Source organism: Natator depressus, chromosome 9 (genome assembly GCF_965152275.1).
Source record: "Natator depressus isolate rNatDep1 chromosome 9, rNatDep2.hap1, whole genome shotgun sequence".
Classification (NCBI taxonomy): domain Eukaryota; kingdom Metazoa; phylum Chordata; order Testudines; family Cheloniidae; genus Natator; species Natator depressus.
In genome coordinates this window covers 52,472,146-52,493,105 of record NC_134242.1, presented here as the reverse complement: position 1 = coordinate 52,493,105, position 20,960 = coordinate 52,472,146, and the positions used below count along the sequence as shown (strand labels likewise).

The window sequence follows — 20,960 nt, the reverse complement described above, 5'->3', positions numbered from 1 at the left end:
AGTCTGGAATCATTGCATAACAAATCATGGCAGCATATGGTTCCAGTGTTTGCTGGCATTCAAGCAACATCCGTTCTTTCTCTCTCTGTTATCCTCAGGAGAGTGATATCATTCATGGTCACCTGGTTGAAATAGGGGAATTTTATTAAGGGGACATTCAGAGGTGGGCGTTCCTGCTGGGCTGTTTGCCTGTGGCTGAACACAAATAATCCCCGCTGTTAGCCACGTGGTGGGGGGAGGGGTGAAGCGATCATCCCAGGGAATTGGGTGTGCGGGGGGGTTTAGTTGGGTTTGTGCTGCACATTAACCTGAAAGCCACAGGCTCTCCTTTTAAATGGCCAACCCATTTTAAATGGCCAACCCAACGGGTGCTTGGTATGGGAAATGAGGGCACTGCTGTTTGAAACCATTCCCACATGTTATGAAGGTTAAAGAAGCCAAAAGACTGTGGCTTACCATGGCTGCCTACAAGCCAAAGTCTGTTGCCTTGTTAAATTTAAATTAAATCCTTATTTAAGACACATAATCTGGAGTGTGACTCACTGTTCTAACCACATTTAGATTGTTGTCAGTACAATTAGGATTTTGAATTTACAAGTTATTTTTAATTTAATCAATCACTATAGCAACTACAGAATTACACAGGAGATGTTCCACTCCCAAGTGCATCAGTCCATTTTGCTGTACACAGTATTACTGCTAGCAGGAAAGCAAACTTGAAAAGTTTCTGAAGTTTAGCAATTTTTAGATGCTTATCTAAACCTTTTTAGTTTGTACACCTGATTTACAGAAACTTAGAAATAAGAGATGGGCAAGACCTGTTAAATTAATTACCCAGGTACCAGGGCTGGATTGGTACGCAGGGCAGGTACCTGCATGTGTGATCCCTCAAACCAAACCAGCAGCCCTTCAATATAACTGAAAGCACATGTACTATGTAATGTTAACAGCTTGGTTCACTGTGAAAAAGTCTACCCATTGTTCTCCAAAATGTGTCTTTTTAAATACTACTCTCCCTTGTTTTCCTCCCGCAGCTGCAAATGTTTCAACGCTCCCCCTATCATCTCCATCCCAGAGGCTAGCACAGATAAGAAGATGAAAAAAACCCACTCGTGATGAAATGTTCTCTGAGCTCATGCAGTCCTCCTGCACTGAAAGAGCTCAGCAAAATGCGTGGAGGCAAGCAATGTCAGAGTCCAGGAAAGCACAAAATGAACGCGAGGACAGGAGGGATGCATGAGAGGAGAGGTGGTGGCAGCATGATGAGAGGAAGCAGGATGCAATGCTGAGGCTACTCGAGGATCAAACTGATATGCTCCAGTGTATGGTTCAGCTGCAGGAAAGGCAGCAGAAGCACAGACCGCCGCTGCAGCCCCTATGTAACCAACCATCCTCCTCCCCAAGTTCCATAGCCTCCTCACCCAGACGCCCAAGAATGTGGGGCTGGGGAGGGGGGAAGAGCAGCTCCGGGCACCCAACCACTCCACCCCAGAGGACTGCCCAAGCAACAGAAGGCTGGCATTCAATAAGTTTTGAAGTGCAGTAGGGCCTTGTACTTCCCTCCTCCACCACCCCACCCGGTGCTTCCCTCCTCCCCTACCCGTCCTGGGCTACCTTGGCAGTTGTCCCCCTATTTGTATGATGAAAAAATAAAGAGTGCATGAATTTGAATCGACGACTTTATTGCCTCTGCAAGCGGTGATCGAAGGGGGAGGGGAGGGCGGTTGGCTTACAGGGAAGTAGAGTGAACCAAGGGGCCAGGTTTTCATCAAGGAGAACCAAACAGAACTGTCACACCGTGGCCTGGTCAGCCATGAAACTGGTTTTCAAAGCTTCTCTGATGCGCAGCGCGCCCTCCTCTGCTCTTCTAATCGCCCTGGTGTCTGGCTGCATGTAATCAGCGGCCAGGCGATTTGCCTCAACCTCGCTCCCCACTCCGCCATAAATATCTCCCCCTTACTCTCAGATATTGTGAACCATACAGCAAGCAGTAATAACAATGGGAATATTGGTTTCACTGAGGTCTAACTGAGTCAGTAAACTGTGCCAGCGCGCTTTTAAACGTCCAAATGCATATTCTACCACCATTCTGCACTTGCTCAGCCTATGGCTGAACAGCTCCTGGCTACTGTCCAGGGTGCCTGTGTATGGCTTCATGAACCATGGCATTAAGGAGTAGGCTGGGTCCCCAAGGATAACTATGGGCATTTCAACATTCCCAATGGTTATTTTCTGGTCTGGAAAGTAAGTCCCTTGCTGCAGCCATTCCCACAAAGCAGAGTTCCTGAAGATGCAAGCGTCATATACCTTTCCCAGCCATCCTATGTTGATGTTGGTGAAACGTCCCTTGTGATCCAATGGTGCTTGCAGCACCATTGTAAAGTACCCCTTTTGGTTTAAGTACTGGCTGCCTTGGTGGTCCGGTCCCAAGATAGGGATATGCGTTCCATCTTTCGCCCCACCACAGTTAGGGAATCCCATTGCAGCAAAGCCATCCACTATGACATGCACATTTCCCAGAGTCACTACCCTTGATAGCAGCAGCTCAGTGATTGTGTTGGCTGCTTGGATCACAGCAGCCCCCACAGTAGATTTGCCCACTCCAAATTGATTCCCAACTGACCGGTAGCTGTCTGGCGTTGCAAGCTTCCAGAGGGCTATCGCCACTCGCTTGTGAACTGTGAGGGATGCTCTCATCTTGGTATTCTTGAGCTTCAGGGCAGGGGAAAGCAAGTCACAAAGTTCCATGAAAGTGCCCTAAGGCATGCAAAAATTTCACAGCTACTGGGAGTCATCCCAGGCCTGCAACACTATGTGGTCCCACCAGTCTGTGCTTGTTTCCCGGGCCCAGAATCGGCATTCCACAGCATGAGCCTGTCCCATTGCCACCAGGATGTCCAAATTGCTGGGGCCCATACTTTGAGAGAAGTCTATGTCCACATCCTCATCACTCTCGTCACCGCGCTGCCATTGCCTCCTCGCCTGCCTTTGCAGGTTCTTGTTCTAAACATACTGCAGGATAATGTGCAAGGTGTTTACAATGCTCATAACTGCCACGGTGATCTGAGCGGGCTCCATGCTTGCCGTGGTATGGCGTCTGCAGGAGAGCAGAGTTGCAGCGGAAGCGGTGGCTGATGACGGATGCCACTAGAATAGATATTTATAGAGAACGACGAGAGGACCTGTGAGGTGGATTCAGGAGAGCAGAGTTGCAGCGGAAGTGGGAGCCCATGACAGCCAACATGGAGAAATTCACTATCAAGACAGCAGAGTTGCAGCGGAAGCGGTGGTTGGATGACCAGTTTTGGAGACCTACTGCACCATCTGCTGCCAGCAGCACCAGGACACAACAGCAGCGGTGTCAGTGAGCTGAGCGGGCTGCACGCTTGCCGTGGTATGGCGAGACAAGAGCAGGAGAGCAGAGTTGCAGCAGAAGTGGTGGATGACGACTGTCATATAGAGGACCTGCGAGGTGGATTCATGGCACCAGGAGAGCAGAGTTGCAGCAGAAGCGGTGGTTCGATGACGACGGTTAGCAGTCCTACTGCACCGTCTGCTGAAAGCAATATGGCGTCCGCACGGAAAAAAGGCACGAAACGATTGTCTGCCGTTGCTTTCACAGAGGGAGGGGCGACTGACGACATGTACCCAAAATCACCTGCGACAATGTTTTTGCCTCACCAGGCATTGGGTGCTTAACCCAGAATTCCAATGGGTGGCGGAGACTGCGGGAACTGTGGGATAGCTACCCACAGTGCAATGCTCCAAAAGTCAACGCTAGCCTTGGTACTGTGGATGCACTCCGTCGACTTAATGCGCTTAGTGGGGTCACACACAATCTACTGTATAAAATCACTTCCTAAAAAATTGACTTCTATAAATTCAACCTATTTCTGTAGTGTAGACATACCCTTAAATAAGTGCCAGGTCTTGAGATAAATAAGCAAATCACTAAAAGAAAAGGAGTACTGGTGGCACCTTAGAGACTAACCAATTTATTTGAGCATGAGCTTTCGTGAGCTACAGCTCACACTGCTTCTGTGCCCTCTACTGGCTATAGTCTGTTAACCAGTGCATCAGCTGAACAGCATGTTGAATGCTGTCCAGACATTACAAAGGAAGGTCCTTCTACTCCCCCTGCTGGATTTCAAGAGGCTAGCTTGGTTTAAATGTAGCTTGATTGAACTTGTTTCTTAAATCACAGTGATGTACTTAAATCATAATCATTGATACTGAAAGGAAAGCTAATAAGTAATAACACGTCTACAGTGGCTGTCAATGTTGTTTTAATCAAACTTTTCTATTATATGTACTGCAGGAGTGCCTAGAGGCTTCACACGATTGGGGCCCACTGTGCTATACACACAGACAATGAAAATACAATCCCTGCACCAAGCACTATCCATATCTGGTTGCTCTTGTTTTCCTGATCTTTACATATTATTATTCTGCTGTTTCTAAAAAGATTTCAGCTAGGTTAAAGTTTCTAGCCAAGAGAAAATATTTCATTTCAGCAGGGCCAAGACTCTGAGTATATTTGCTACAGCAGAATATGAAGAAATTACACTATGGGCTAGAGTAAATCCTAGGTTACACAGGTACAGACTGTGCCCAGAAGCGGGAAGTCTATCTAGATGGCAGTTGCAATGGCACAAGTTACCCACAAATTCCCCTCCACCAGATGGCCTGCCAGCATAGCCCCATTGGTGGATAAAAGGTGGTTGGGGAGAGAGTACTGTACTGTCAGAGTAGCCAATGCATGCATTGCTGCAGTTCCTGCACAACATCAGTCATGAGGTCTCCTATGAAGCCCCAAATGCAGTATAAGCTGCACAACCCTAATTCAATCCTGGTGCCCTGTTGATTCTGTGCTCTGAATGATGCAGGGAACTGTAGAAAAAGTAGTATCACACCATTCATAGTAAGTATGCAAAGGGGGGCAGAATTAAGGTTACATAAGGAACCTTTATTCTGGCATTTCCTAACTTTCATGTTTGACTTTGCAACTATAACATTCTCTTAATAAAAAGAAAAGGAGTACTTGTGGCTCCTTAGAGACTAACAAATTTATCTGAGCATAAGCTTTCATGAGCTACAGCTCACTTCCTCGGATGCATGTTGTAGCTCACGAAAGCTTATGCTCAAATAAATTTGTTCGTCTCTAAGATGCCACAAGTCCTCCTGTTCTTTTTGCGGATACAGACTAACACGGCTGCTACTCTGAAACCATTCTCTTAATGTAGTTTTTGTATGTAATATCAGTTTTAATTGTGTGGGTATCTATTGCTAGGCATACTTCTGCTAATGTTAAGTGTGTGCCTATTGTTGGCTGGTATTCTCGTGCAAGCAGAATGATGGCTCTGATGAGCCAAATTCAACCCTGGAGTAAGCAATTACAACTCTTATTGATTTCAATGGGCATTTCAGCTGCTTATCTCAATGACCACGTTTTAAAATAAACATGTCTCCATCCTTTCCTGCAGGCACCATCTCTATGGCTGAGATGACAGTTTACTCACAGTCCTACCTGAGACTGTTAATAAGGGTGCCAAGAATGGTGTGGACACCTGTTCACGGGAATTGAACTGAGGTCAGCAATACTTTCCACGTAATTCACGAACATACATAAAAGGGCAATTACTTTGAGTCAACACTAACAAAGCCTTTTAATATAAATTGTGCTCTTTTACAGTATGGTTAGCAAACATACCACAGGATGTCCGTGTTGGGAATGTGCTCCAACCAGAATAGGCAAACTCCAAGACTGCTTACTGTATAAAGAATTTCTTTCCCATGCTCATTTGTGTTTACAGACAAATTTCAGTCCCTTAATCCTGTTCATTAATCTTTCTCTCGGTCCCAAAACAACCTTCCTGTGTCACAAACAAGTTAAAGGCAGTAAAAGTTGGTTCATAGTTGCTCAGGTTTTGCACCATGATCTCTAACAGCAGCACCAAAACATAAAAGAATAGCTTTGGGTCTATAAAACATCAAAGCAACCACAAATATTCACTGAATCACTTCTGAAATCAATGATCAGCTTTCAGGCAGTGATAACTACCTCTTTGATCATATGCAAAAGACAATTAAGATGAACTTATAAAGAAGTTGTCAACACAACAGGACTCCAAATATTTTTGTGTAAGTGAAAAAGCACTCTGCTACCTCCCCGCAGCTTTAGAATGTCAGTTATTTTACATTGGTTACATATGGCCTTTTAAACTATTTTGCTTCTGTGGAGTAGAACAGCTGTTTGAGACTAGAAGGTTTTTAAAGGTTTTGATTCCTTCTTAAGCAGTTGGACAGGAGATGGTGAAGATCTGCTGGAAAACATCTTCTTGTATTGAAACCATTCCATGAAATAACACTGATACTCTAGTTTCCTGTTGGCGGAACGTTTTCATGCAGATATTGCAAAGCCAAGTCTGTCCATTTCATTTCTTGTTCTTTTACTGACTCTGTTGTGCCGCCATTATCTTGTTCTGGTTCAGGAAGCTCATTCTGAGAACACAGAATGGTACAATGCATTCTATACTTACAAAGCACCATAACAGGAGCAGATTAGTAACACTTCATACTGATAAATACACAGATCCACAACTAAGACTGGATGGAGCATCAGAAGGACATGTACTGTACATACTGCTCCCCTTAAAAATATCAACAAGCCCAAATATGGGCATTCCATTTTCCACAAGAATTCTGTGCTTAGTTTTAGAAGTGAATTAGTTTCCTATCTTGGTGGCTGGTGGACCCAAGTAGTACACACGCAGCAAAATAAATGATTGTAATGTCTGGTAAATATCAGATACATAAATATCAGTGCAAATATTCTATTGCTTGTTTGCAATCTTTCTCCAGCAATGAAGTCCAAATATATAGGTATTCCATTTCCATTTAAATAAGACATTTTATCAAATATCTCTTTCCTGTCCTACAGAAGGTAACAAAATAGCAAAATAAGCACTCGGTCTCGAAGTTGAGGTCAGTGACCTAAAGGAGGTGAGGCAGTGTTAGTGCCAGATAGAAAACTGGAAAGCACTTCTAAAGTTTGCTTTAGTAACAGAAAACTGATGAACAGACAAGCTGTCAGGACGAGCAATGGTTTACTGTTTTGTTTTTCTTTTAAACATTATTCTCTAAGTCAGGGGTAGGCAACCTATGGCATGCGTGCCAAGGCAGCATGCAAGCTGATTTTCAGTGGCACTCACACTGCCGGGTCCTGGTCACCGGTCCAGGGGGCTCTGCATTTTAATTTAATTTTAAATGAAGCTTCTTAAACATTTTAAAAACCTTATTTACTTTGCATACAACAATAGTTTATTTATATATTATAGACTTATAGAAAGTCCTTAAATTAGAGTGAATAAATGAAGACTCGGCACACCACCTCTGGAAGGTTGCTGACCCCTGCTCTAAGTGTTGTCATAACTGTGCAATTGCTAGAGAATGTGTTATTCTCACTCCTGGGTCTTGGGACTCCTAGCATGAGACAAACAGAACTCCTCAAACTCTAGGATTTTGTTCACTAAGGGCCTGATCCAAAGCCTGTTGAAGTCACTGGGAGTCTTTTCATTCTTTTCAATGGGCTTTGGATCAGACACTAAAGGCAGAAGTAGTGGGTCAGGACCCAAGTGGGGTCACGTACTGCCCATGACTCTAAACAACACCAACTTTCAAGTCAGCTCCTGCTTGACTTTGTTGAATGAAGGAATACCCCACAGCAGCCATGCTAGTTTTATAGCCTGCTAACATCCAATCTCTGACAATGGCTCAGTCCTCCTGAGGCCTCAGAGAGCCTTTAGGTCCACACCCAGGCCCCTCTCTACTGTTAAGTAAGAGTGCCCACAGGACCAGGACACCTCAGAAGTATGCTGCAAGTAACTCTTCCTCCTCTGCAGATACTGTCTGTATGCACGATTCTCAATCTTTGAAAGTACATAGTCACTTTGGGGGGTCTTTTTGCGGGGGGGGGGGGGGAGATATTCCATGAACTATCTACTGAACCGACAATAAGATGAAGACAAACGCCAGCACCAAAGCTGTTTCTCTATTTAGCCAGTTTAATGAGGCACATCCCAGTAAACTCTAACAGCTTGGAGAGTCTGGGCTTCCATGTCTCAAAAACATAATCACAGATCGGCAAGATGGAGGTAGGATTGTTTCCTAAAGCCTGAATACAAACAGCAGAACTAGTGAAGATAGTGAGTTGCTATGCATATGTCTGCAACAGACACCGACTGTCCTAAGGCAGGTGGCATAGGCTGCCTCACCTGTGACCCAGCTGACCCTGAGATGGGCCTTTAGGCTTCAAGCTTCAAAGTAACGTAAAATGTAACCAGACAGCTATCCCAGCATGGTCCTTTAGTGACAATACCCTCTGGAGCAGTGATGTCAAACAAATCCAGAAAGTCAGGTGGACTGACACAGAGACTAATTCCCTTCAAGTAACCTCAAGAACTTTGCATACTGAAAGAATGAAGAGAGGCCTTGCAGGTTTTGGGTACATGGATGTGGGAGGGAAGAAGTCTAGCATGAGAGGCCTACAATTTGGGAGCCCATCACTGCCTTAAGACAGGATCTTGGCAAAAGGTAAGAGTAGGTACAAAAGCCTGAAGTACACTTACTCAGCGAGCTAAAATCACTGCTGGTTGGAAGTGTCTCAACATGAAAGGCAACCTCGAGCCCATCAAAATAGAGTGGCACAGGAAGGCCTTTAATGAGTTAATTAAGGACTACAATCTAAAGGCTTACTGGGTTTAAATGAGGGGTTTCCATGAATGACAAGGCTGTGTCTTTGCCTAAGGACAAGGGGCTGTGAACATCCTGGTGTACCATCAAGTGGTCTGTGATAGACCAAAAAGAGTTGCTGAATGAGCCTAGGAGGAGTTATCCCTTTTCCTCCCTTGGCTTGCAGTAGTGGAAGTGAATGAGGGACCGGGAAGACTGTGAGTCCTCCCACCTCCCCTCCAGCCGGCTGCATAGCACTTGAAAGAGCTGAGGAAGAGGAGAGTCCTGGAACCCCGCCCCATAGACCGGTGATACCAGAAGTAGCTGGGGAAGATTGGGACCCCTTCACCCATCTCTGGACTAGTGGCAGTAGAAGCACAGGGGGTGGTGGTGGGGGTGGAAACTCTAAGAAAATCTGCCCTATGTAGCAGTACCTCTGTGAGCAGAGACCTGCCAACAACAGATGTATCCAAGCACACAGCTTAGAGGGTACCCCTGGTGTGGATACATTTTAATAGAGATCATATCACAGACACCTTCATGATTACATACCATCCTTGTACCAACTACAGCAATTGCTTTCATGCAAAAGTAATAGGAAAATATTTAACCTATTTTGTCTTATTTTAATGGCATTTTAGCAGCTGGAAATGAAGAGTAGCCAGCATCATGTGACTAGCCAGCTCTCGGCATACTGCTATCACCTGGCTGATCACCTGCCATGCCAAACTGAAGTGTATCAGGGAGAAAAAGCATCACTTATGTCTGCCCTGTACTCCGGGATAGCTCCTGGAGGCCAATACTATCGAATTGCACAGTGCTGTGTCTATGCTACCCCAAATTAGACCCAGGAAGGTCGATTTTAGCGCTACTCCCCTCGTCAGGGAGGAGTACAGCAGTTGATTTTTTAAGAGCCCTTTAGGTCGGCGGAACGGGGTTGGTTGTGTGGATGCATTCATTATAAAATTGACCCAACGTGGGTAAATTCGACCTAACCTCGTAGTGTAGACCAGGCCAGGGAATTAGGGGATAATGGGAAGAAGCATTCCACCATCCAAAGAAACAGATAACTGATCAGGAGTAGGGGAAAGCATTTTCTCCTTCCAAAGAGAGGCAGTTGACTGCAGGGAGAGAAGCACTTGTTCTTCTAGCCACCAAGAGATATGAGACATGAGACAGCAGGACGAAATCCCCCATAAAATAAATGGGAAGCTGGCCCCTGGGGTGTGGGAGCATCATTTGTACAACTGGCAGAACTGTAAGGCACATATGCTATGCCATGCCTCTGTTAAGAGGTTAAAGAGGGTAGAAACATCAGGCTTATCAGCAGCCTACAGTATTCACCTACCAATGGTATTGCTACATCCTCATAGGGTAATTTATCTTCTCTCCATGCATCATCAATCAAATCCAGGATTCTTCCATCCCTCTGAACCTCACTGTCCATCTTTGTGCAATTCACATACAGATAGATCTGTGATATAAAGCAGATGTTATTTGTGATATCCAGACCCCCCAAAAGATTAAGCTTAACTCTATGCTTGCTCTGGCCTTGATCCCTTTATTAAATAGCTTAATGTTTTTTTACAGTCAGTAGGGCATCGCCTAGTTGGTTTTCATAGTTATTGTTTGTATTGCCCTGTGAGAAGCTTGAATACGACATTTCTTTCTCTACCAATTCAGTTTTTGTTCATGTGACAAACTTAGTTTCCTTCCCTATTCAAAAAGAGGTTTAAAATTGCACTATAACCATCTCATCCTTAAAGGGTCACTGTCAAACCTTATTGTAAACAAATTTTGTTTCCTGACAGAGTACCAACTAAAATTGTGTCTCAAATTGATTTAAAATTCCTTTATAAAAAACGGTTAAGGATATTTCTGCTCGAGTTTACATTTATCCAGCTTCAGGTATAGTGACCATCCCCCCAAAAATACTTAGAACCATCTTTAGGATGGCCTACTCCTCTCTGCACGCAAATACCTGCCTACTGCTTGTTGCCTGTTTACTTTCGATCATGGATCTGCTGCCATTACTGGCAAACACCCTTTTGCAGAGTGTGGGGAGAGGTGTGCACCATCAAGACAATGAAAGTGACCCTTCACAAAATACTGTCAAAGGCAGTGGCACAAATGAAGGACACTAATAAAATAGAGGAAAAAAGAGAATCTTCTCCAAGCCTCATCAACCATAGTAATCTCAGGGGTTGCGTGTGACAAGTGCATTACTACTCTCTCCTTCAAATACTATCTCCAAACACCGCTGCTGCAATGCCTACAAGCAATCTGCCAGAGGATGATGGCTGGGTTGTGTGACAGCCGGGCATAGCCGACATTATTTATTTAAAACTAAAGCACAGATGGAACTAGGAGGTTTGTGCCAGAGCAGATGCACCTAGCTGCCCGGCTGCCGCTTTCCCACAGGTGACACATGAAACAGCCCTGTTCCTTGCAGCAGGTGTCAGGCGAGGCACGCGCCAGGGCAGAGCGGTGGCTAGAGGTCAGGCTGCCAGAGAGCGACCCCAGCCTGGGGCAGCGGTGGGTGGCGGCGCGCAGCCTGGATGCCCAGGGAATGGGCTTCACCCCCACAGCTCCCATGGAGACGCACTGACGGGGGGAGGGGCAGCCTCTGCACAGGATCCGCCCCCGCTCATCCTCTTTGCCCTCGTCCCGACTCAGGGAAGGGGCTCGAGCTTCCCGGGCAGCGGCCTCAGCGCGGTCAGTGCGCATGCTCAACCGCCAAGCATACACAGTGGCAACACAGCCCCGCCCCCGGTCCCGGTCCCGGTCCCGGTCCCGGGTTGTGTTAGAGGTCTCGGCTCTCCCGGGGATGAGGGGCTGCAGCGGTGGCGGGGCCCAGCATTCTACCCCACCCTTCGGGCCGCCAAGGAGCCGTTCCCCCCGACGTCCGGGCCTAGCCCCCGCACCTGACAGCCTGCGCGCGCGCCGTCTCCCGCCAGCGGTCCGAGGAGGAAACCACGTGACCGGCGGCGCTAGGCCGCGCGAACCATAGAGAGCGGGAGGGTGCGAGTCCGCCGAGGAGAGAGCGGCTGGCCCCAGAGGTAACGGTTCAACCAGGCTGGGCTGGGCTGGGGGGAGCGTGTCTGGTCGTGACTGGCTTTGACTGTGAGTGTCTGACTGTCCCTGGGTGACCAGGTGGCTGTAGCCTGGTGTCCGGTCGTGGCTGTCCCTGTGGAGCTGGGTCTGATTGTACCTGGCTGTGTGTGGTGAGGTAATTGTAGACTGGTGTCCAGCGGTGGCTGTCCATGTCTGACTGTACTCGGCTGTGACAGTCTGACTGCATGACCAGGTGGCTGTAGCTTTTTGTCTAGCTGTGACTGTCCCTGCGGGGTGGGTCACACTGGGTGTGCGTGTCTCCGTGTGATAAGGTTCTGTAGCCTTGTGTCTGGCTGTGGCCGTCCCTGTGGGGCTCTGTGGGATGAGGTGACTGTAGCTGGGTGTCCAGCTGTGACTGTTCCCGCAGGGCTCTGTCCCCTGACCCTACTGGGGCTGAGTCTTCACTGCAGAACTCCTGTGTTTGTGCATCGAGAGCGCCAACGTGAGATCAAAGTAAGAATCTTCTCTCGCTGTGAGAGCCTAGTGGGGATGTGTCGTGGGTCTCTTCCCCCCTTGGGGGAGCCAGGCGAAGTAACAGCTTACAGCATCTTTCTGAATTACAAGTTGGCTACCTCAGCGTGCAAATGTGCCACTTCTGCAGTGGAGACAAAATGTGTGCCCCGGTGGCTGTGGCCCTGTCTTGGCTGGGACTCACTGGTGACTTTGGATTAGTTTCAGGAGTCGGTACCTGCCCAACCACTCAGTTTCTGGATCTGGAATTGGAGCTGAGTTCTGAGCAGCAGCTGCTGGTGGGAGAGTTTGGGGGTAGGGATAGTAGATGGGGCACTCCCACCCTTGGTGCTGCTGCTGGTGCCCTGTCACTAGCCCTACTTCCTGCTGTGTGGTGGACTGTGATATTAGAGGAGAGCAATAAGCTGGGGAGACGCTCGGACACATTCACTTATTCTACGTCAGTCATAATGTAATTGCAGCACGTGTAGGTGTACCCAATTTAGCTTTATTCTGGCTAGCATAGGTACCAATGGCAGTGAAGCCACAGCTCTCAGAAACCTTTATGGGGATGGTTAGGCCTAGCAGTCGGAGCTGTGGTAGTCGGAGCCAGTATCAGAAGTCCAGAGCGGGCTTGGAACAAGGCTGGAGCAGGTTGAGACTTGGGGAATCTGTTGCCACCATCAGGCAGGAGAAGGTTCTAAGCCCTGGAGTGACATTGGGCTAACTGAGTTGATTTTCCTCCTGTGAGGTTATATACCTCCCTGAGAGCCACCAGACCAGTTCCTGGCTTCTGGATTAGCTAGAGCCTAGCAGAGGCATGAGTCTTATCCTCACAGCAGCAACACAGGCTATACATGCTCTCACGGTATGCTGGGTAGCTAGTCCATGCTTCCCCAGCATCACTGCTATTGGTACCCGTGTTATCTAGATCAAATTTAGCTTGGATATGTTTATGTGTGCTGCAATCACACCTCTGATTACAGTGGCGTTGTACCTGCAGTGACAGTCACAGATAGCCATGCACAGGTCTGTTGTTCCAAGCCTTCAAGTGGCAGATCCTTAGCAAGTAGAAATCTTTATGGTTTTCTGAGTGTCTCCGTGAATGATGGGGTGTGAGAGACTTGGTCTGTCAGTGCCACATTTTCCCTTTATCTCTGTCAGAATCCCACTGCTCCCCCAGTGAACAGTACTGTAGGGAAGGGGCACTTTTCAGAAGTGAAAACTAGTTGCTTCTAATAATTCTTATTCCATATTTTGTTATTACTATTTATATCAAACCCTGAGGAACCTGGGAGGTCCCTTAACAGAAACACCTTTTCAGTCCATCTTCCATCTAGTCTGGTCTCTGACAGTGCCTGATAACAGATGCTTCAGAGGCAGATGTAAAACTCCATTGTGCACCAAGTTGTGTAACACTAACACTTAAACCATTTTCAGCTCTGGTTCATGGAGACTCAGTGTAGGCAATGGTTCAGAATAACAGTTCAATATCCCAGTGGTAGATTGGGCTTTTAAAGACTTATTTCTGTCCTTGGATTTTACCTAAAAGTTGAGATTGATTTTGTTAATTTGTATACTAGAGGCCGAGGATTCTCAGTGGAGCAGCTGTCTGTTCCTCCATGCTTGCCCCAGTTGGCTGAATTTCAGGGCACATTGCAGAACCTGCTTTAATAAATACCATTTTAAGGTCTGATGTCTTACAACTCAAGAGGTCTAAAAATGAAGACTATTTTATGCCATTGGCAAGCTGGGAGAAAAAAACCCGTCCCTTCAGTGGTAAAAATCTTTCATTTCTAGTCCATTCAAGTCAGGAGATGTCAAGGTTGAATCCCCACTCTGTCACTCCGTGTGCAGAAAGTGGGGGCCCGCAAGGATTCTAAAAATTAATACTTGCGACTCCAGGCTTGTATTAAACTCCCAAGGTTACAGCCTCTCTCTGACCTTGGCTTGGTAAATGCTGCCCCACCCAAATGCAAAAAAAACCCTTGGACGCAGGAAGGAACACTTGGGAATTGCTCCCTGTGGGGTACCCTCAAGCCCTTTCACCTGCCTTCCCCAGCCTCCCCCCCCCCCCCCGGGGAAGAGCTGAGAAAGAAAACAAAGGAAATGAGCTGTGGCCACCAACTAATCAAACAGCATATGCACAAATCTATTAGGACACAAAAATCCAAATCATTCTTAAAAAAGGTAAATTTTATTAAAACAAAAAGAAAGAAAATACATCTGTAACTTAGGCTTTTGCTAGATTTTAAAAGAGCAATTTCCAAAAATGAAGCACCCAAAATAGCTTCTTGGGATTCAGCTTTAAAGGTTACTGGCAAACAAAAGCATCTGGGGTTAGCACAGAGGAGATCCACAAGCCAAAATAAAGAATAAACCTGATCTCATTTATCTGAATGTTTCCTATCCAAATGATTCCTTCTAGGTATGGAAGACAATTTTTCATACCTGGTTCAAACTTTACATAGCATTCCTGCTTATAGCATTGCTGCTCTATCCCTGCAGCCCAGAGAACACCAGACAAAGGGAAAGTTTTTTTTCCCCCAATTTTAAAAAGTTCTACCTTCCCATTGGCTCTTTTGGTCAGGTGCCCACTCCTTTTCTTTTACATGTGGGCTTGGTAACCCTTTACAGATAAAGCAAGCAGAGAACAGACCAAGCGGGATTTTACAGCTAACTGGCTGGGTGGGTGTCCATCAAAGGACCCAATGTATCACAGGAGATATTACAATTTAAGATCACATCATTCTGAATATCATTTTGAGTTTTTCCTCAAATAGGCCACAATGCAACAAGGTACTCGAGCATAGGTCTAAATTTCACTTCAGCGGGACTACTTGCACTTACAGTTGGGCTTCTGCTTAAGCATTTTGCTGAATGTTAAGGCCTTAAAGTCTGAGGGTATTTTAGCAGCTGCCATCTTGCATTGTTAAAGCATTAATTTCTAGCATTATACCATCTGCAAGCTTGGAATTGCACTCTGTAGTGTTTGTAAGTTATCTGCTACTAGAACCATATCAAGTGTTAGAACAGAAAAAAACCCAAGCAATGTGATATGGTGTAATTATAAGGTCCAGCATCTCGTTACCTCTCAAGGCTGAAAACACTTGTGGCAGGTCAATACAAATGCTTTCAGTATCAATAAACTTTTCTAAGCACAAATCCAGGACCACTGCTGAGAGGGGGTGGGAAGAAGATGCTTGAAGGTTCTTTTCCATCTGTCATTGAAACACACTAATTTTGTTATTATGGGCTCCTTAATTATGGAGTTGGAATTTTGTTTTATTTTCAAGAAATATGTATTTTCCATTTATTTTTAAGATAAAACTAATGGACTTTGCAAGCTGATGCGATTGGAGGGAATGGAGGGGAGGCCACCCCACATTTTCTTGAACCAATAGCAACCTTGATGGCTACCTGTTGTTAGTTTATAAGTCCGGGCCTCATCTGTGGTGGTAGAATCTAAGAATTATTTTGGGGCAGTTCTCTGGTCTGTGTTATACAGGAGGTGAGAGTATATGATCACAATGGTCCATTGTGACCTTGGAATCTATGAATCCACTGCTTGCTGTGGAATTGCTCTCCAGAATCTAAGGTGTCACTTCAAAAAAAAAAAAAAAAAAAAAAAGTTTTGAGTCTATATGCTTGGAAGTCTGGCATTGTGACAAGCAGTGTGTCAGGGTTTGTATGGGAGCGTAAGGTAATAGGATGAACATGGATTAGGGTTAAAGTGTAAGGTGATAGGGTGGACATGGATTGGGGATGTTGGGGAGGAATAGCAATGAGGAGTGAGTGGGTGGAGTTGGGGTAGGCTATACCAGAAGTTTGCATGGGTGTGTGTTAAAGAAGCTGGAGGAGCAGTGACTTGAGGCTTTGATGTGGGGAGGAAACATGTACAAGCTGATGCACTATGCTTGTACATTGGTTTCCCTCTCCACTTCAAAGCCTCAAGAGGGTGAGGTAGGGAGCTGTCTGTGGGAGCCCTCATGGCGCTGGATGAGAAGGGATTGCTTGCAGTGTGGTGGCTTGAGAAGGCAAGTGTCCTTACATATATAACAAAAACAGGAGATACTTTTTAAAAAGCACAGTTTACTTACACTTGCAATACATAATATTAATACACGGCAGAAGGTCTCAATGCTGGTAGTGTCACATTTCCTGTAAGGATCAGAAATACAGGAGCTAGATTTCCAATGAAATGCATGAGCACAGCTATGCCATTTTGCTGGGGCACAGAAACCAGCACATAAGGCACCGTCCAGCATGTTGCCTCTTTTATTCATGACAACTAGCAAAGAAACCTCAACCTCAGAATTGGCAAAAGCCTGATTCTAACTGCAGTCAGATGATAAAGGCAAGCAAACAAATAGTTCTGAAGCTGACAATGACCTTTCAAGGAAATAATAAGCATAGTACTCTCTTCATCAGGCTGTGGAAACAATGAAGTAGGCCCGTAGGCAGTCTAGAATTAAGATTTTTGGGAAGAGTATGTGGTTCTCAAAAGCTTGCTTACTTTGATCCCTTCCTTGCTGATCTTCAGGACCCTATGATGAATTCTGTTGATGTACCAGTACTTCAAAGGAGATATAAAAAATTTATTAAAGCTAATGTTAAAATTATATAACACATAGGTTAAGAAAAGAGTGGCACTTGACTTAGCACAGGTCTGGGTAATATCTATGAATTAGTCCAAAGTTTACACTTACAAAGTTTTAATTTATCTTCACAATGGAACAAAAACCGTTGTGGCTAATCACTGTCTATGCCCTTTTCTTCTATATGCGTGCATTCAGAGCTGAAGAGCTAGAGTCGTCATCACTACTATCATCAACGTCATTCAGTATTAGATTGAAAGCCTCAAGCAACCCTATCCTGAGGCAAATGGAGCCATCTAAAGACTTCCACCATTACCAGTGCCTCTCCCAGCATTCAGTAGGTGAGCTCTCTGCTGCTCATCTACTGATACGGTGTGAAAGGGGACCTTGCACTTCTCCAGCAGAGCTCCCAATAAGAGTTGTTGCCAGAGTACTGGTCACATCAGAGCCCAAGCTGGGGTTCACGCCATACTGACACAGTTGCCAATGTTTGAGGAAGAATGTGAAGGGAAAGTCAGGAAATAAAATCTTCCAGAGGAAGAGATGGGCATTGGATCCATTGTTAGTTTCAGTAGGAATATCTTAGTTATTGGGGATTCAAAACTGGTGCCTCTGCATTATCTTTACTGAATGCTAGACTGACATTGCAAAAATACCTAGAGACTCGCGAGACTAGAGACTGCAAGTTTTCTGGTATTTAGAGAAGGTACCAATGGAGGGCCTGTGACCTTCCTCCCCAATGGATCAAACTGTGGTTATTTTCTTGGCAGGGGAGAAAGGGGGCAGCAGCCTGTTCCTCCCCCACAGACATACTCACTCCCTCTTTCTAGAGGCAGGTGGTCTATACTGGCACCTGTAGCGAAGGCCAGTAGGCACATTTCCTGGCAACTGGGGCATATCTCCTTCCTCTTTCTCCTCTAGGGAGAAACCTTGTTTCTTTCCATATCTGCCCTTTGATGTTTTTCTTGTCCCATTTTTTTCCTTCCACCACCAGTTGATTGGAGCCCTTGTTCTTCAAAGTGATGGGCCAGCCCTTTTCACTGCAGCTTTAATGAGTGGGGATGGAGTTGATGCTGCCATTGTATTGGTCAGGGTGGGAGGCTGGTGAATGATTGCTCCTGGCTGCTTTCCCTATCTCGCTGTCTGCTTTTCACCTGAAGTTAGCAGGGGGCATAGGCGTGTGCAGCACATTTCATTAAGGTGTGCACCCAAGGAATTTTATTTATTTATTTATTTTTAAAGGCGAACATTTAGCACACAATTTTCCAAACTGGAAAAAACCCAGTAAACTAGTTAATAAAAATGAATAATAATAATAAAATCAACTCATAGAATTAATGAAAAATGTGTGTATACTGTATATGAGATTATTATATGAGAAATGAAAATGAGCTTGTTTTGGGATTTTACAAGGCACCTATATCATTTAAACACATTTTGTACCCTGAGTAATGATAACACTTCTTGCAAATCACATAAATAGGGATCTCATGGTCCCCTTCATTCACCCCATTGCAAAGGTGCAGGTGTTATTGCTGGCTGCCCTAGGGCTGCAGAAAACCCTATGGGCAAAACGTATGGAAAGAAGAGGATCAATTTATACCGAGGGCTGAAGAGGGACTCCCATAGTGCATTAATTAACACTTAATAAATACATCAAAATTAAATACATTAGAGATAAGAACCTGTAGTGACAACTTTACTTCATGAGAAGCTCCAGAGAAAGAAGACCCAGAGGGAGTAATGGTAGGGGGAATCCCAAGGAGACCAAAGGGGCTGGTAGAGGAAGCAGACAGAGAACAAGTTAGAGGCAGAGTGGCTGCAGGGTTGGCCCAGTTTTCTTCATCTCCCCTGTGGGTGGAGACACTGATCTCTATCACTGTAAGAGGGAACAATAGAATGGAATGCCCAGAAGAATGAATGACTTGAGGACAATTTCCTGAGGGACCCATACCCTTGCAGAGCTTTTCTAGCTCTGACATTTACATTTTTACATGGTTTGGCCACAGAAATAAAAATCTGCACATCTTCCATGTGTTTTTGGACCAACGGAAAAAAGTTACAATTCAAGTGACGTTTAAAATTCCCTATGAAACTGAGTTAACAAAATAAATGAGCTTATGAACAACCAGAAAATATACTTCTCAAGTGAAAAAGTATAACTGGACTTCTTTGCAAAGAAACTGTAAGTTTTCTTACAAGAAAAGCCACAAACTGTCTGGAAAGGAAGAGTAGATTAAATTACTTGCCTCAGTGAAATTAAATATCCAGAGAATTGCTGTGCCTGTGATGATGATGACCGGGGTTTGCTCATCTGTGGCTCCCCCTCCCCGTGCTCTGGAGGCACAGCTGGGCAGGTCTGCATCTGCAAGCAGGCCCCCTGCCTCAGGTGCAGCTCCTGTTGGCCTTGGTGGTCAACAGTCTGGGAGCCTCTTGGCCAGTGATCTGGGGGTTGGAGGGGGAAGGCAAAGGGGAAGATTGTAGGGAGCAGGGGGAGGGGAGCTGTCCCTGGAGGCACAAAGGGGGGGGCTTTCTGGAGAGGGGTGATGGAGGCACAGGGCTGGTGGGGATCTTCCAGGGAGGCAGAGGGTTGTGTGGGTCTCTGTGGGGTGGGGAGGAGTGATGGACAGAGCCAGCTGCAGCCCGGGTCTGGTCTGCGGGGGAAGGGAGTATTGCTATAAGCCTGCCCCCCCCCCCCTCCCCCGGAACCCTCTCTGGACTGTGTATTTTATACCAGCCCCGGGGTGCCCATCACTGCTTCTTTCTCCTGCCCCCGGCTCCATCTGTTTGTCTGCCCCCACAATGCCCCCCCCCCGTCTGTGTCTGACAGTAACAGACTCCTGCTGCTCTCTCTGCCTGCAGCTCCCTCCCCCTCCCTGCTGGGGAGGTGCGGTCAGGCAGCTCTGGCACCGCCACCCCCCCATAACTCCCATTGGCCAGGTTCCTGGCCAATGAGCTGGGAACCGGGTCAGCTCTGGGATGGGGGACAGAGGCAGCGTGTGGAACTGCCCTGCCTCAGCCGAGACTCTCCCCAGCACGCAGGGACGCCGGGGAGGGGGGAGCTGCCCCTGAGGTGAGAACGCCCCACCTCATGTTGCCGAACCGTGGAGCATGGGCACCACAGCCCATCTTGCCACCTATGTATCCAACCCATCCTGCTCCCTGTCCCTTGACTGCCCCCGCCCCTTATCCAACCCCACGGCCCCCCTAACCATGAGGCTCGTAGCAGCATTTGGCTCAGCGCGGAGCCAGACATGCTGCCCTGCAGGAGCACGCAGCCCAGCCCCCCACGAGCTCTGCCCGGCACACCCGGTGCGCACGCCTATAGCAGGGGGGTGGGCAGTCAGCTGTCTGCCTCCTACAAGATCAGCACTGCAGGCTTTAATGATGAGAATCCAGTATTAAATAAACAAACTTCATGCAGCAGCAATGAACAGTCCTGGGGCATTGGCCAAGACTCTATATCTAGGATTGTTCCATCCAAATCAGGGCTCCTGGCGGGTATGTGAAGCTACCTTGTGTGATATAATCTATTCTAGGGAGCTAAGTGGAAGCAGAGGAGGATGTTTTCCAGTTTCCTATGACAGTAAAACCTCTTAGTTAATTCTGCATACAGCACTCATTCTTCAAACTCTCCTGACAGGAGCTACTGTGTGAGAACTCAGATTGTTCTCCAGGTTCAGCATCTAAATTTAAGTAAGTTATCTGTAATTGCAGTATTGCCAACCCCAAATGTCCAAAAGTCACGAGGCAGGATCACCAAAATCATGAGATTTAACATCTTTAAAATAATGAGATTATCTAAAATAATAGATTTGGGGTTCTTTTTATTTGTTTTCTGCTTTTTGAGCCTTTAGGGTGCACTGGGGTCACATTTTGAAGCTCTCTCCACAGCCACAAGGGCTAGAAACTTACTTTTGCTTTTAAGAATGAAGGCTGAAATCATAACATATCCACTTGACTCCAGGAGATGGGGCTTTAAGGAAAACAATAATTATCATGAGACTCCTGACAAAAATAATGAGAGTTGGCAACACTGCAAGTTGCTTCAGGAAAGTGTGAGCTGAG

General features: G+C 46.2%; 2 protein-coding genes across 4 annotated transcripts in view; one reads left to right on the top strand and one right to left on the bottom strand.

Moving 5' to 3' along the window:
* Positions 1 to 5,170: 5,170 nt before the first annotated feature.
* Positions 5,171 to 11,742, bottom strand: ANAPC13 (anaphase promoting complex subunit 13). 2 transcript variants are annotated; one of them, XM_074964168.1, is made up of 3 exons: positions 11,655 to 11,742; positions 10,079 to 10,204; positions 5,171 to 6,501 (listed from the first exon to the last, which is right to left on the bottom strand). In XM_074964168.1, the coding sequence occupies exons 2-3, from the start codon at positions 10,175 to 10,177 to the stop codon at positions 6,376 to 6,378; spliced, it is 225 nt and encodes a 74-aa protein (XP_074820269.1). In that variant the 5' UTR covers positions 10,178 to 10,204; positions 11,655 to 11,742; the 3' UTR covers positions 5,171 to 6,375. The 2 variants fall into 2 exon arrangements, with proteins under 2 accessions (XP_074820269.1, XP_074820270.1); XM_074964169.1 differs by lacking the exon at positions 11,655 to 11,742 and adding an exon at positions 11,123 to 11,284.
* CEP63 (centrosomal protein 63) overlaps positions 11,621 to 20,960 on the top strand; it is a 45,767-nt gene continuing 36,427 nt past the window's right edge. For both annotated transcript variants that reach the window (XM_074964165.1, XM_074964164.1), the window contains exon 1: positions 11,621 to 11,789. The gene's annotated coding sequence lies outside the window, so the exon portion shown is untranslated. The remainder of the gene's footprint in view (positions 11,790 to 20,960) is intronic.

Excerpts from the sequence above, each read along its gene's own strand:
- ANAPC13 (XM_074964168.1), bottom strand. The coding sequence starts at position 10,177 with ATGGACAGTGAGGTTCAGAGGGATGGAAGAATCCTGGATTTGATTGAT. Across the intron at positions 6,502-10,078 it reads AGGATGTAGCAATACCATTG|AATGAGCTTCCTGAACCAGA; the intron begins GTAGGTGAATAC and ends CTGTGTTCTCAG.